Below are 14,329 nucleotides of genomic sequence, written 5' to 3'. Positions count from 1 at the left end.
ATAAGTCTGGAAGCACTGGGACCTTTGCGCAGATCTATTGTGCAAGACCTTACAGCCTAATTCTGTATCTGGAGGCTTTTAATGTATCTATGTACCTCTTCAAGCTTTTTACTCCATTTAACATAGGGATTAAGGGTCACACGACCTAGATGGGATAGTCTCTGCCTAGCTAGAGCTACGCATTCCCAGAGAATGTGAACCGGCGTTTCATCATCCAGCTCAAAGAAACGACAAATTTGGGTATCGGATAAATTTAATTTTCTTAGTTGATATCGTAGACCGCAGTGTCCCGTATATTACCCAGTGAGAGTTCTTAGATCCTCCCTGCTTAGATTAATGAGTTTGACTGATACTTTCGTTGCCGGTAGTATAAACAGTTTGGCCTGCCTTTGACCTGGGCAGTCAATCCAGTGACGTCTGAGTTGTTTAGTTTCCCAGATACTAATAGTTCCCCTGGTGTATGCTTTTGTAAGTCCTCTGGACCATAGAATGCTATTGTAGCACCCTCGTTTTTGGCTCCCAGGGCATTAAGGATTTCAGTGCATTTATCCACTAGCTTAGATGTAACTGTGTAGGATTGCAAGACACGCAGGGCCGCCTGACTGTCCGACATAATGTAGATGCTCTTCGATGTTGAGCCTCTCCGCACACATTCTCTACCACAGACTTCTATTGCATGAATTTCTGTCGGAAATATGGTGGGGTAGCATCCCATTGGTATCGATATCTTGAAGTTCTGTCCATAGGTGCCAGCTCCCGTTCTTCCTTCATCGAATTTCGATCCATCCGTGAACCAGACCTCTGAGTTAGGGTCGTTATAAGGATTCCCTATTTCCCAGTGGGTCCGGTTCACAATGGACACTTCAAAGTTCCGTTAGTTTCTGAACTTAGGGGACATTACGTCACGCAGTTGTAATGGGGGATTTCCTATGAATTATTTTATTACGTTCATATGCCTTATCACATTTCCTTGCTTCAACTCAGGAATATTTGGAAGTTAGTGCGCCTAGTGTTGCCTCTTTCTCTATCAGAATAGGGAAGGGAGGTATTCCCACTAAAGCACTAAGCGCATCAGCAGGTGCGGTTCTCATTGCAGTCGTTATGCCAACGCAAACTAGTCGATGCAGTTTAATTAGTTTAGCTGTTACCGTTCTGCCACCAAACTAGGGAAGCATAGGTGTCTATTGGCCTTACAACAGTATTAAATGTCCAATATACCACTTTTGGACATATCCCCCATGTTTTGCCGTACAGACGAGTACAGGCGAAGAAAGCTCTTGTTGCCTTGTTTAGGATAGCATCCAAATGAGCAATCCCCTTGAGGGTTCTATCAAGTGTAACCCCTACATATTTAACCTCCATTGAGAATTGTATTTTTGTACCATCCAGGGATGGTTCTGGGATGGATACTGTCGTTCTCCGTGTGAAAGGCACTATAACAGTTTTGTTAGGTATATCAATCCTTTGGTATCACACCACCTCTCTATGATGTAAAGGGCTTGTATCTTCATGCATCCCTGTGATGGAAATGACTAGGTTATCTGCATATCCTTGTGTGTCAAATCCCTTGGTTTTCATTAACTGAAGTAGGTCATCTATGACCAGGGTCCACAGAAGAGGGGAGAGCACACCTCCTTGTGGGCATCCTCTTGTGACCGCAATTGATTCAGTTGTCCCTCCCAGTTCCAAATGGATTTTTCTGCTCTCTAACATGGACAATACCCATCGAATTATTATAGGGCTTATGTCCTTGTCAATCATAGCTTGTTCGATAGCTTGATGTGTTGTGTTATCGAAAGCCCCTGATATATCAATAAAAGCGCAGAGGGCTATATTTTTAGAACCTAGAGCCTTTTCGATTTTTACCGTGATACTATGAATAGCCGTCTCCGTGGATTTTCCTGACTGGTAGGCGAACTGATTCCTATACAGAGGGAGTTTATTTAGATTGACCTCCCTGATAAGATTTTCTCCATACCTTTTAGGATAAAAGAGCTCAGACTTATTGGTCGATACGACGAGGGCAATTGCTCGAATTTCCCTGGCTTTGGTAAAAATACTACATTAACCTCTGCCCACCTATTTCGGATATGGCTGAGCAGTAGTGATGCCTTATATAAAGTGGATAGGACTGGGGCTATATGATTTATCCCTTGCTGTAACATACAAGGGTGGACCCGATCCGGTCCTGGTGACTTGAATGGGCTGAAATTAGACAGAGCCCATTGCACTCGTTGCACAGTGGTGAGCTTTGTTGCTAGGCTTTTTTCATTACCGCTGATGGTTGGCAAATCTGCCATTATGGGTGGTAATTGATAGCCTGCTATGCAGTCAGGAAAGTGTGTTTCAAGTAATAGTTTGCTCTTCTCTTCAGGCCGCGTGGTGTAGCTCCCATCTGTTTTTTTCAACGTGCCAATTACATTTCTGTTATCTCTAGAAAGGGCTTTTTCTAGTCGAACCGCTGCTGGAAGATCATTAATCTTTTCACGGTGTTCTCTCCAGGTAGCCCTTCCTTCTCAAGCTCCTGCACGGTGGTTATGGGTCGCTGTAAGCTGTTACCAGCTTCTTCAATGATAAAACGGAGAAGCTCCCAGTTCGTTTTCCTGGTATTTCTAAAAGGTTGAATGTGTTCCGGAAAGTGACCAATGTCGAATACAATGTGTTAGTGGTCCGACATTGACTCCTCTCCTGAAACTTGCCAGTTAGTGACGGTGCTGGCCACATTATGGCTGCACAGAGTAAGATCTAAAACTTCCCCTCTAATAGCATTTACAAAGGTGGGTTCATTGCCCCGGTTGATAATGCTTATATTATTACTACTGATAAACTCTAGGAGGTACTCACCCCCGTTGTTGATGTTCGTGCTGCCCCATGTTGTATGATGTGAATTCGCGTCACAGCAGAGGATTCATGGTGTGCCAATCTGCTGACACTATTTGATGAGGTATATTGTTTCGGTGGTTGGGGCCGTTTCTTGCTCCCACGGAAAGTAGGCAGAGGCCAAAGTTGCCTCTTGGAGTTGGAATTTAGCCCAAACTGCTATCAGATCAGCCGTCATAAACTGTAGAATTGGAAGAAACATTAGTTTGTTGCCTAAAAGCATCGCCGCATTTGGGCGGGAACTGGTGGCATAAATTAATTTACAATCAGTATTGTTCAGGCCTTTACGGGCACCGTGTTGAATACAGGGCTCCTGGTATTCCCAGACTTTCTTCTGCAAATTTCTTAATTAAGACGTCTGAGGCTGCCTTGTCGTGGTGAAGATTAACCTGAAAGCATTTCAGACGTCTTTGCTTTTGGGCTTTGATATGGAGGGGAGACACTATTTATGGTCTTTGCGGCCACGTGTAGCCACCTCCCTTGCCCTATTGCTACGCGACATTCCGGCTTCTTCAGCCGTTCGTCCTCATCCTTTCTTGTTCCCTTTCCTTACATTTGGGCTCCCACGAGGTGGTTGCCTTGTTGTCAGGTTTTGGGGGACAGGCTGGCTGACTGTCGCTGCCTCGTTTGTCCTTTGTGGGTCAACACTAGACCCAGAAGGCTTGGACTCTTCTTGAGAAGGTTTTTTGGGAGTATCCGACTCGGCAAATCCTGCTGTTCAGTAGGTAAATGCCTACTAGATACCTTCAGGGTATTCGAACTGCAGGGTTTGTCATTGTCACTGCCGCTAGTATTTGTATTAAACAAGGGCAGGGATGGCTTTTTTTGGGCCTTCTTCAGCCGTTCGTCGTCATCCTTTCTTGTTCCCTTTCCTTACATTTGGGCTCCCACGAGGTGGTTGCCTTGTTGTCAGGTTTTGGGGGACAGGCTGGCTGACTGTCGCTGCCTCGTTTGGCCTTTGTGGGTCAACACTAGGCCCAGAAGGCTTGGGCTCTTCTTGAGAAGGTTTTTTGGGGGTATCCGACTCGGAAAATCCTGCTGTTCAGTAGGTAAATGCCTACTAGATACCTTCAGGGTCTTCGAACTGCAGGGTTTGTCATGGTCACTGCCGCTGGTATTTGAATTAAACGAGGGCAGGGATGGCTTTTTTTGGGCCTTAACTTGACTCTGTCAAACCCACAGAAAATCAAATAGTTGCGTTGCTTTATTAGCTCGGCAGCTAACGGATCGGCGGCTATTGTAACTTCGGCCACCGTGGACTTTCGAATCCCGTTGAGGATTCTCCAGTTCCTTGTACTCAAGCGGACATTTTGGGCCTCAGCTAACCTCAAGATGTCGTCTTTTGAGGGACATTCCTCTTCCTTAAAGTACCCCACGAGAATGATGCGACGTGGTATATCCGCATCAGATACTACCTTCAGCTTGGCAACCTGCCATGGAATGAGTTTTGGGGCGATAGCCCTTAGCCACCCCGCGGTGGTTGCATCCCTGCAGGTGATAGAAAGCCAGCCTGGGCAAGGGTGTGCAACCGCTGTATAGCACCATCATTTTGGCTCATCACCTCTCCCAGGATGGCCTTCAGTTCCCATGAAGACCAGACCGTGGCTAGATGGTCGAGAGGTATAATGCCCAGCCTTACCCCACTCAGGACGTCCCTGAAATTTGCCGAATGCTTGGCTGTTGCATCACGATCGGGAGGCATCGTTGCCTCGACATTCGATGCACAGCTTTTGATAATATTTTTGTATTGCCAGCTTTGGGCAGCGACATCTTTTTGGGCTCGTCCTCTGGTGAAGTCGAGCTATCTGAGCGGCCTCCCTTGGCTGACCTCTCACCACGGACCGATCCCCAGGGTTCTTTGGCAAGTCCCCTGGCTTCATCGTAGTTAATCCCCCTGGCCAATAATCGCTTGAGACGCTTTCGAGCGGCACCACCTTGGCGATCGCGCCCTGCATTCTGGCCAGGCTGATCGATTTTCGCCGGAGAAGCAAGGAGCCTCTCTTCGTTCTCCGGCGAGACTGCGGATTGTGACTCTACCCGATTTGCATCCTGCAGAATCCCCACATCTGCTATCTCCACGCCATGCAGGGGACTATTCGGGCCCGGCAAGTCTGTGGTGACAGCTGATTCGGCTTTCACCGAAAAGTCGCAATCGACCTGATCTATTGGCAGCTGTTCAGCTCCATTTTGGTTTTTTTGTGTATTATTAACATCCATATAAATACCCACGAGTATGGGGGAAGGTAGGTCAGCTGGGACGAGCCCCCAATGTCCCAGCAAGACTAATTGCAACCAGAGGGCGTCAGGTATCTGGAGCCCACCATTATAAGACACACCAACGTAGCGCCATTCATTCCATGAACACGGTTCCGATGACACTGGGAATTACGGGTTCTATCGAGTTGCCCTCTCTGGATCCGCCATATTTCTTAGCAAAGCTTGGGCACCTTAGTCACGGTGTGACTCTTCGCCACGTATGGCCGGCCTTGAACTACAAATAGCACCTGTTTATAGTAAAACTTGGCCAAGGGGAAACGGAGTACAGTTGGGAGATTGAAGAAAAAGGGAAATCCGGTTATAGGTAGGAGAAAAGGGTCGCCGCTAGAATTCGCCGCCAAAGTGTTACCAGGTGCCACCGCGAGGAGGCTCCAGCACCTACGAATCGACGTTTAGGGATGACGCCGGTGTGTGCAAGGCGAGACATCCCCATCAAAGACACCCGAAAGAATGATTTTTTTTGATAGCAATTTTTTTCATACGAGAAAAAATTATTGGTTGTGTTTTGCATAATTTGCCCCTAAATTTATTTCCCGACCAAATTAAAAATTGTGATCTCTGAAAAATTGAGCAATACCACCAGCCCCGTAAGGATTGCGAAAGACCTCTCCGAGCCATTCGAAGCCAACCGAAGCTTCAAGCAAGGGGACTTCCTTTCGTGCGATTTCTTTATCCTATTGCTGGAGAGTGAGTAGTTTTAAGGCTTGGCGACCATATAGAGGACGCGTAGCATGCAATCGGCTGGCCAATTGCTTTGTAAGCGGTAATGAGCCTTTTTTTGTCTTTTTCCCAAGTACTGCCAGCAAGAGATTTGAGGATTTTATTACGGCTCTGGATTTTCGGTACAATTGCGGCTGCATGCTCACCAAAAAATGATTATCCTGATAAAACATCACACCCAAGATTTTGGGGTGTAGGACAGTCGGTAGCGTAGTGCCATCCACGTGGATGTTCAAAATGGTTGACATTTGGTACGCCCATGCTCTAAATAAGGTCGCGGAGGATTTAGTCGGTGATAATTCCAGGTTTCGCGAGGCGAAAAAACTGGAGAGATCAGGGAAATAGCCGTTTATTTTTTTCCAAACCTCATAGATATGTGTGCCTGGTCCTTTGGGCATTATTGTGCAGTCATCGGGGTAGGACACGATAGTAATTCCTTCTGGTGGCGAAGGTAGCTTTGATATGTAGAAGTTAAACAAAAGTGAGGATAGGACACCACCCTGTGGCACCCGTTGTTTATTTCTTCTTGGTTTTGATGTTTGGTTTCTAAATTGCACCGATGCCTGCCGACCACCCAGATAATTTGCAGTCCACATTTTAAGACATGGGGGAAGGGTAGACCCTTCCAAGTCTTGCAGTAACGTGCCATGGTTGACTGTATCAAAAGCTTTTGATAGGTCTAGCGCAACGAGTACTGTTCTATGGTGTGGGTTTTGATTTAAACCGAAATTTATCTGGGTGCTAATGGCATTTAGCGCGGTGGTGGTGCTATTAGTCCAGGAGCCCACTGCAAAAAACATGTTGCATGGTGTATTCAAATGTGACCAGCATAACTCATTTACTGGTACTTGGGGCAACCTCAAACCATGGACTTGCCAGATCCTAGCTTGGCAGGATCGTAGTAATTCATCGATGAAAAGTCAATTTTCGGCGAGAATATGTTGCATAGTGTAATCAAATAAAATGTTCACATTATGAAAGATGGAAGCGCCCCGACCACAAAAGTACCGACTTGCCACCTTCTATCCTGGAAGAAACCCTTGGTAAGTCGGTTCAAAGAAGGAGCAATTGCACCAAAATATGTTGCATAGTGTATTCAAATAAAATGTTCAAATTATGAAAGCCGCCATTGCCCCGACCACAAAAGTACCGACTTGCCACCTCCTATCCTGGAAGAAACTCTTGGCAGGTCTGTGCAAAGGACACGGTATGCTTGAACTATGTTTTATTACGAAGTCATGCTATCTCGATTTTTTTACGGATTCCTTCTTTGTGAGTTAAATTAAGCTCAGCAATAATAGTTTACGAAAATTCCCCGAGCGCTTTTTGAGAGAATTGGATTTTAGTGCATCATCATATAATATGAATTAAACTGTTTGGCAGTGAAAATATTTTTTTGGCGAGATATACCTCAGTTTGCACCACAGTTGAGCACATAAAACCTGCGTACTTAGAGATTTTAATAGACCCTCAAATTTTAAAGATATGGGTCAAAAACCCCTTTTTCATAGGTGTTACGAATATTAGCAACACTAAGGGGTACTGACATCTCTAAGCCGATGCTAAGCAGTGACGTGAATGCACATCAATAATTCAATCATTATGTCTACACATATGTACGTACATCTTATCTGAGATATGCAATTATAATTATGGAAGTGTCGCTCACAAATACACGCGCATATGAGAGCTATACACGTACATCTGTAGTTATAATTTTAACAGATAAACAACTAGTAGATTCTAGAACAGAAGCTCCTAGAAGATGCAACGAGGAAATCAAAGAGTATAAAAGTCAGCAATAGTAGAGGCGCTACAATCAGTTTTGATTAAGACGCTATCTGGCGAGCAATAGTAGTGTTATTTATTGTGAAGTACTTTAATAAAGGCCATTTTTCCATTATTCAATATTGGAGTTATTTATTCAACAGTTTAGTGATTCGAACTTAGCAGAAGGTTGCACATAAGAGGATTTGCAAGTAAATTCGTTACAATATTATGGTCTACATACACACCAACAGTGTACAAACTGTTAATTTGTAAAATGTCATATAAATCATTCAAAATATATTGGAAATCTCAATTACTGCATCATTTGTTCAATTTGTATAACGGGTTTCTTGACTACTTTCTTTCTCACTATATATGAAAGAGTATTTTTTTAAGAAGCCGCTACTATCATGTAATTGCAGAGCTGATCTTGGCAGGATAAAAATTTCAATTTATCCACTTGTAGAGCAACTTCGTCTGAAGTTGCAGACTTCCTTCTAAACGTCGTGTCAATGGAAAAAATAACAGAAGGTAACTTTTATGGCGGCCACCGTGGTGTGACGGTAGCGTGCTCCGCCTATCACACCGTATGCCCTGGGTTCACACCCCGGGCAAAGCAACATCAAAATTTTAGAAATAAGTTTTTTCAATTAGAAGAAAAATTTTCTAAGCGGGGTAGTGTTTGACAAGCGCTCCGGGTGTATTTCTGCCATGAAAAGCTGTCAGTGAAAGTCATCTGCCTTGCAGGTGCCGTTCGGAGTTGGCATAAAACATGTAGGTCCCGTCCGGCCCATTTGTAGGGAAAAGCAAGAGTAGCACGACGCGAATTGGAAGAGAAGCTCGGCCTTAGATCTCCTCGGAGATTATCGCGCCTTACATTTATTTATTTATTTAACTTTTATGGAAAATGTTTCTGCGGTACCTGGTAGTTTTGAAAAACCGATTAAGCGGAATATAATTTCCAATTTTTCCTCTCAGTGTGCAAAAAAGAAAATTTGCTGTAAAGATGGAAGCAAAATGGCTTTGCTTAAGACGGAAAGAGATGTTTTGGGAAGGCTTTTGGGTATTGCTGCAAAAAAAAAGTAGATATTGAATTTTGCCTCACTTTTCCACTAGCTCCAGTACCTCCAGCATTATTTCAGTATTCAGGAGAAATGAATCGTACCGAAAAATCAGCGTTGGCAAAAGTTTTGACATCTCGCGTCAACCCAGTGTGTCCCACTTCCGTTAATGTGGATATAATCGACGGTTTCTCTTTTTTATAACTTCTTGGAGCCTCACTCCCACAAACATCCGGAAAGTTGGCTGAATCCATCTTGCAAAGAGTATGTAGCACTTCGTCAACAGAAATTCATCTAGTCTTCGTTATATACTTTCATGCATCTATCAAAGATCTTCAAAGGCAGAGGCGTAAGGAATTTGACGTTCCCTTCACTGTACGTGGTCCGCTTCAACCACGTCCAAATTACTGTTTAGGTAGCTTGAAAATTTTTCGTTTTCCTGAGATTCTTAGCCACTCATTGGGAGAGTGACAAAATGGCGGTTGTTTTACAAGACAAGAAAGTTTTCATAACAGTTGAGGAGCAGTGTTTTTCGTTGTCCGTTGTTAAAAAAGTGGAAGGAAATTTAGAATGCCAGCACAAAGAGGCTGATACAAGAATAATGTTTAATATGTAAATTGGCGCCCAACTCAAAAGTTCTCGTAAAAGCATCGGACACAGATATTCTGATTATTTTACTAAGTAATTTATATAAAGTTCCTGACAAGCAAATTTTTTTTTGGTTTTTCAAAATTACCAGGTACCGCAGAAACATTTTCCATAAAAGTTACCTTCTGTTTTTTCTCCAGTGACACAACGTTTAGAAGGAAGTCTGCAACCAGTAGATATATTGAAGTTTTTATCCTGCCAAGATCAGCTCTGCAAATTACATGATAATAGAGGCTTCTTGAAAAAGACTCTTTCATATATAGTGAGAAAGAAAATTGAACAAGTGATGCAGTAATTTAGATTTCCAATATATTTTGAAAGATTTATATGACATTTTACAAATTAACAGTTTGTACACTGTTGTTGTGTATGTAGACTATTATATGAATCAACCTATGAAAAAGGGGTTTTTGATGGTCTATTAGAAACTCTAGGTGCGCAGGTTTTATTTGCTCGACTGTGGTGCAAACTGAGGTATATCTCGCCAAAAAATAATTTTCACTGCTAATTCATATTACATAATGATGCACTAAAATGCAATTTTCTCAAAAAGCGCTCGGGAAATTTTCGTAAACTATTATTGCTGAGCTTAATTTAACTCACAAAGAAGGAATCCGCAAAAAAACGAGAGAGTATGACTTCGGAATAAAACATAGTTCAATCATACCGTGGCATATGAACCTACTTGCCAAGGGTTTCTTCAAGGATAGGAGGTGGCAAGTGGGTACTCTTGCGGTCAGTTTTCAAATTTTTTCGCCAGCTTTCATAATTTGAACATTTTATTTGAATACACTATGCAACATATTTTCGCCGAAAATTGACTTTTCATCGACGAATTACCGCGATCCTGTCAAGCTAGAATCTGGCAAGTGCATGGTTTGAGGTTGCCTCAAGTACCAGTAAATGAGTTATACTGGTCCCATTTGAATACAACATGCAACATATTTTTTGCAGTCGGCTCCCCTACTATATGGAGTTTCCTGAAGCCATGCTGATGACAGGCTAGCTGCAAATTTGCTTTGAAGTAGGGGAGCAGAATGGCCTCAAGCGTCTTGGCTACTGGCGATAGGAGAGATATCGGGCAATATGACTCTCCTATGTTAGCTGGTTTCCCAGGCTTTAGTAGCGAGACCACCTTGGCCATTTTCCATTTTTCAGGAATGAGGAAGTTGATAAGAGACAGACTGAAGACATGTGCTAAATATTTGAAACCCTCTTTCCCTATGCTTTTAAGCATCGGCATGGCTATGCCGTCTAGGCCCACTGTTTTGGATGGTTTAGCATGACCGATGGCGGCCTCAACCTCTTTGGTGGTGATGGTAATTGGTGACGCGCTGAATTTATGTTTATGTGTGTGTCTCTTGGCCCTCCGTCTATCTTTGTCGACCGTAGATTGCATTATATATTGTCGGCAGAAAGCGCTCGCGCATTTCCTCGCATCCGACAGCACTTTATCGCCAAAGGCGATGGAAATTTTGTCATTGTGCTTAGACGGATTCGAGCGCAGACTACGGGACGCCCTCTGGCGTGAACAGCCCACAAATGATTTGTAGAAGTTACGTGGTCGTCTGGTTTTGGGATCTAGCCCAGAACAACCTGTCCGATGCAACCATCCCTTACACGAGACACACTAACAAGAGTATGACCGTCCTAAAAAGATTCTTATCCGGCAAATGCAGCAAAACCATTTCTCAGGACCGGGGTCAGGAGACGGACCCGGATTGGGTTCGATACCTTCCCGGAGAAAGAGAATATGGAGCAGTTCCTTTGCAAGGAGCTGCTGGGAGGATGACAATTTGTGGGAGGGACGCCACAAATTAAATGGGGTTACCATGGAATGACAGTCCTCGGTCGGGAAAAATCCCGAGTCGCTCCGGTGCATAGAACGAACTGCCTTGGGAAGCGATAAGTATTTCAGACGTTGCCGCTGTTTGGAAGCTGAGGAAGGGGGAGACATCCATTGAGCTAGGAGAGCCAAGAGAAGCAAGACTTGACCTCCCTTGGTGGTTCCAAGTGGCGTCAGCTATCGCTTGATGGGGATGACTGGCGTGACTTGTTACGAAACGGGCATAATTTACTTAGGCGGAAACAGGTCCCTTGCCTAGCGACTGCTCCATACCCTCTTGCCAAATAAGTTATTGAACCGAGCCCCGGTCACAATATTAGACTTGCCGCATCTGGATTAAAAATATAATTTTGAAAATTCCAGAACCTTAAAGGAGAGTCACGCAAAATGGATTGCTTTGTGTCAGTTCCAATACAATCTCCGTAGTACCTACAGGATCAGTAGCTCCGGTGAATCGTTTCCAGTGTCGGATAAAAACAAATACGCAAGTTCTTGTTCTTGAAAATTTGTAATACATCCTTATGTACATTAAAGAAGAGCCTATTAAAATTAGAACCGCTGGGGTTAAGGAAGCCGTCTAGAAGTTCAAGCCTTCAAAAGTACAAGGTCAAGCTGGCAAAGCTCTGCCAATGTTGAAACAGCTAGGCAATGAAAAAGTTAGCTTCTTTAGGCATATTTTCAGCCTGGCCATATTGTCATTCCTGAAAAATTGAAGCTGTCAATGGTGGTATCGCTGCGGACACATCGGGAACCAGCTAATTAAGCTTTACCATATCCTTTGGTGTCGTCAGTGATATAGAGACTTGAAAATAAGTGAAGACACTTGAAAGAGAGATCATTCTCCCCCTCCCTCGGCCATTTTCAAGAGTGGACCGCAAATTATGACAAAAAGTGCTGTCATATTAGTATTCTTGTTTAATTTTATTTTATCAAAACCCTCTTCCCCACTAGAAATTCCTTATAGTAGTTTCCTATGCAGACACCTGCTTTATAATGGCAACAAACCCGCATCACTTTATAGATGACTTACAATCGTCTTAAGACCAGCGAGCTTCACGATTTTTAGGATATCAAATTTCTCGCTGTGCTCGGGGAGAAATCATACGCTCTACTCCTTAACATATTCGTATTAAACTTTAAGATAATTTGTTTGAAAAAATTTAGGCTAACAAGCTTTCATATAAACAATATTTTCTAACATTCGGCTAAAAAATAAAAACTTTGTTAAAGCTTCAAAAGCTTAACTCACACCTTGCACTCACTGTAGTAATGTTTGTTTACCTCGCTGTTGTTCTTGCCTGCAACATTCACATTCGTTTGATCAATAACCCAAGAGAATCTTTCACTAATTTTAGTTCATTCAAATAACGCCGTTTTAACGCATCTTCGTACCTGAAACTCCATAAAAAATCATAAAAATGCCCAACCTAGAGGCACCTATTGGTTTCGATGAGTCTTCTCCAGAAAACTCTTACTCAGCCGCGGATATCGGTAATGTGCCAACTGTTGGCGAGCCGATGCAACCATTGCCTGCGGGTACCGTCGAAATTCGTGTACAACCACCAGAAGCGACAGCGAATGTACACCGCTTACCTGTGTTGAGTCCGAATCCTGTACGTGTGCGTCCGTTGCCACGTTTTATTGACTTCGATCGCGAGTTAGCTGCTTCCGAAGAGGAAAATTACTGGCCCGCTGTGCCGATGGTTCAAGTTCAGCCAATCAATTTACCACCGCAATTGCTGGAGCATTCTTTGGATGAATTGTTGGTAGGTAAAAATGAAGTTTAAAAGCACGTTTATTTATATTTTTTCTGTTCAAAGCATCGCGTCACTGGTCGCAATGATTTGCATAATGTGGAGACAGTGCGCCTACGTGTCATCTCATACTCGATTAGCGTCGCGCATTTGCCCATCTTTTTGCCACGTCTGAAACATCTCGATTTAAGTGGTAGCGTTCTTTGTTCTTTGCGGGATCTTGGTTATGGTTTGATGCATCTGACCTACCTGAATGTGAGTAATTGTGGACTAAACAGCGTTGATGGCACTGGCGGATTACCAACTGTTCGAACGCTTATCGCTGACGGAAACATGATACAACGCGTCGATCCACTTACAGAATTGCCCTTACTGGAACATTTAAGCGCTCAAAATAATCGCATTAGTGATTTGGGTTTACTCACCTTCCTTGGGCTCTGCCCAAATTTAATGGAGTTGCAATTACAGGGTAACCCTGTCATCAACGAGCCGCTATATCGCAGCACACTGCAACGTAGCGTGCCTACATTGCGCTTCCTAGACGATTCATGTTTTGGAGATAGGAATTTGGTACAAGCAATGATTACAACTGAACCTAGCAACGAGCTCAACTCCTCGACGGATGGTGAAGTTTCATCACTATCTAGTGAGATGTACTCCGATACTTCACATGCTGAATCGAAGGCGTCATCGTTGGCGATCGTAACTGTTGCTGCGCAAAGGCCGGCCACAGCACCTCATAATGCAGCTCGTGAAATCGTTCCAGGCAATCAAATAGCCAGACCAGCTTCAGGTGGGTAGAGTTCATAAAATTTTGTAAATATCACATGCTTCAATAATATCTTTCTTTAGTATCGCTCTCTGTGGACACACGTTGCACTTCACTCTCCATTGGCGCTCCGGTCGTTGGTTCAGTTTTAAGTCTGGTTCGCCGAAATCGTCGCGAACGTCGCCAGGCTTGGGCTGCTGCATCTTCGAGTAGTTCCCCACCCAACTCATCAACTCATTTAAGGTTTGGTAATGAAAGCATAAACGTGCAACCGCCCGCATTAGAAAAACAAATATCTAGCGATAGTAATGGTTGAACACAAAAAAAAGAGGCAGAAAAACGGTATCTTGATATCTATGTATATGTGTACATAAACTATATATTAAAATATTACTAGCTGTGTTTTTTTTTACTTCTACTTCTGGAAAATTCCAGGCGACGGACTTGTGGATCCACTTTCAAGCAATCGATGGTTGGAGAAATCGACTTCACCCAGGTAATTTATATGGAAGCCTGACCTCGTAGGCACGAACGGAATGGAGGCACCTGTGCAATGAAGAGTTTTCAATTGCGCGACCTTTTTGTACTACAGACTTTCGAAAAA

General features: G+C 43.6%; 1 protein-coding gene across 1 annotated transcript; it reads left to right on the top strand.

Moving 5' to 3' along the window:
• The first annotated feature begins 12,587 nt into the window (after positions 1–12,587).
• LOC137254166 (leucine-rich repeat-containing protein 49) lies at positions 12,588–14,041 on the top strand. The gene is made up of 3 exons (XM_067791897.1): positions 12,588–12,968; positions 13,023–13,749; positions 13,809–14,041. The coding sequence occupies exons 1-3, from the start codon at positions 12,621–12,623 to the stop codon at positions 14,039–14,041; spliced, it is 1,308 nt and encodes a 435-aa protein (XP_067647998.1). The 5' UTR covers positions 12,588–12,620.
• Positions 14,042–14,329: the final 288 nt, after the last annotated feature.

This window comes from Eurosta solidaginis, chromosome 5, assembly GCF_040869045.1.
Source record: "Eurosta solidaginis isolate ZX-2024a chromosome 5, ASM4086904v1, whole genome shotgun sequence".
Lineage (NCBI taxonomy): Eukaryota > Metazoa > Arthropoda > Insecta > Diptera > Tephritidae > Eurosta > Eurosta solidaginis.
Note: the sequence above shows the minus strand (reverse complement) of the source record. Positions and strands in the feature narration are given on the sequence as shown.

Bases quoted from the DNA above. Each gene is read 5' to 3' on its own strand.
- LOC137254166 (XM_067791897.1), top strand. From the start codon at position 12,621: ATGCCCAACCTAGAGGCACCTATTGGTTTCGATGAGTCTTCTCCAGAA. The intron at 12,969-13,022 runs GTAGGTAAAAAT...TTCTGTTCAAAG, and splicing joins ATTCTTTGGATGAATTGTTG to CATCGCGTCACTGGTCGCAA. The intron at 13,750-13,808 runs GTGGGTAGAGTT...ATCTTTCTTTAG, and splicing joins AATAGCCAGACCAGCTTCAG to TATCGCTCTCTGTGGACACA.